General features: G+C 37.5%; 1 protein-coding gene across 1 annotated transcript in view; it reads left to right on the forward strand.

The window, feature by feature from the left end:
* PRKDC (protein kinase, DNA-activated, catalytic polypeptide) overlaps positions 1 to 1,700 on the forward strand; it is a gene marked incomplete at its 5' end in the record, with an annotated part of 80,034 nt that overhangs the window by 51,481 nt on the left and 26,853 nt on the right. Inside the window, one exon of the mRNA XM_010158701.1 lies at positions 320 to 499. Within this exon, the coding sequence (XP_010157003.1) occupies positions 320 to 499 (180 nt within the window). The remainder of the gene's footprint in view (positions 1 to 319; positions 500 to 1,700) is intronic.

The following is a 1,700-nucleotide window of genomic DNA, read 5'->3' on the forward strand; positions in this document are numbered from 1 at the left end:
GATGTTCGGTGTCTGGTGCCTGTAGTGGGAATTCTGAATATGCAGAAATTGTGAATTCTATCCTCTCTGCCAAGACTTTGGCCTGAAACCTTCATTGTCTTGGAGTTCCTTTATGTAAAAGAATTAAAATGGGGATTTGAATGGGTAGTACAGAAATTCCCAACATAGGTGTGATGCATGCCAGACTAATTATTCCACTCCCAAGAGTGTCCACATAGGGATTAGGTACAGGGTGGGTCATATCTCTTAACTTTTATTTATTAGTGTATTGTGTCACAGCAAAATTCAGCTGCCTTACTGCTTTTGTTGTAATTTACAGAAAGATCCAACATTTGCCAAGCAGCTTTTCAGCAGTTTGTTCGGTGGAATTTTTCATGAGGTAAAAAAATCCAAAACTTCTTCTGAGAAAAAAGTCATCATCCAGAAGCTGCTGAACAACTTCAATGATTTCCTGAGTATGAGCCTGTCTTATTTCCCACCATTCATTGCGTGCATCCAGGTAAATCTTGCTGTATGGCGTGAAAGTAACTGAATATAATGGCTTTGTCTGAATGTGTGATAAACCCAGTGGTAATGAAGGTTAAACACTGTTACTGAAGTTTAGACAGAGTTGGAAGAGAATTGTTATACAAATGGATGTTTGGAGTGACTCTTCTTAAGGTGAACAAGGTAGTTCATGCCTCTGAACTCATTTTTCAAGGCTTCTGCAATTTCTGATCTGTAGAGTTTGAGTCACCTTTTAATGTTTTAATTGCATCAGTAACAAGAAGAGACTTGATTTTAAATGAAAGCCACAAGAACAATTGGAAGGGTTATGTGGGTGTCTTGTGCTTATCTTCCTGTTTCTGGGAATTGCTTACTTTGATGTCTGGAGGATATCAGTAGCTGTCAGACTGTTTATTGTTAACAACCCTTAGTTATTTTTTCAAATTAGTCCCCTGAAGTAGTTGTGTGGGGACTTTGAGTAATGAGGGTAGGACTCCCTACCACTGAAAGATGAGTGGATGCACCACGGATGTTTCACTGGAAAGGACACACAAGCCTTTCTGCTATGAGAATATACTGACCTGGAATAGTTTGCAAACTTAATCTTTTACCTCAATTTTCAGGCAGATTAAAAAAACTTGTTCAAGCACCTGTTGCATACTCACTGTCACTGTATTTAATGTTTCTTGTCAACCTTGTTGGTCTTAAAGCTGCATCTGATTTGTAGCTCTCAAAGTAATCTGGTTTTGAGTGGCAGCGTAATGGTTTCTTCTTTCTGTTAAGGAAATTTAATTATTCTGTAACAGTAGATGTCATTCGTAATACAGGAGAAATGCCTAGTTTGGACTAGGTTTTTAGACAGTGACAAACTTTGCTTCTTAGTACTTGTATTTACACATCTGAAAAAATGGAACTTCTTGTTTACTTTTTTTCTGTGCAGCTGCATAAAAAATCAAATGCTATGGGGATTTTTCTGGGCTGTCTTGGTATTTTTCGAGCCAGCATCTCACAATAGCTATCTGTTAATATTCCCTCTTGACAATGCATTTGTTGGTTCTCTATCTTGATATCATTATTTGTGTTGCATTATGCTGTCTGCTAGACCCTTTTAACAACACTGTTGCTTTAGGCTGCTTTTTTTCTGAAGAGATGTAGAATGAAGACTCAAAAAGTAGGTAAGTTAAAATTAGTCAAAAATACAGACTTTGGAAGAG

This window comes from Eurypyga helias, unplaced genomic scaffold, assembly GCF_000690775.1.
Source record: "Eurypyga helias isolate BGI_N326 unplaced genomic scaffold, ASM69077v1 scaffold839, whole genome shotgun sequence".
NCBI classification, from domain to species: Eukaryota; Metazoa; Chordata; class Aves; order Eurypygiformes; family Eurypygidae; genus Eurypyga; species Eurypyga helias.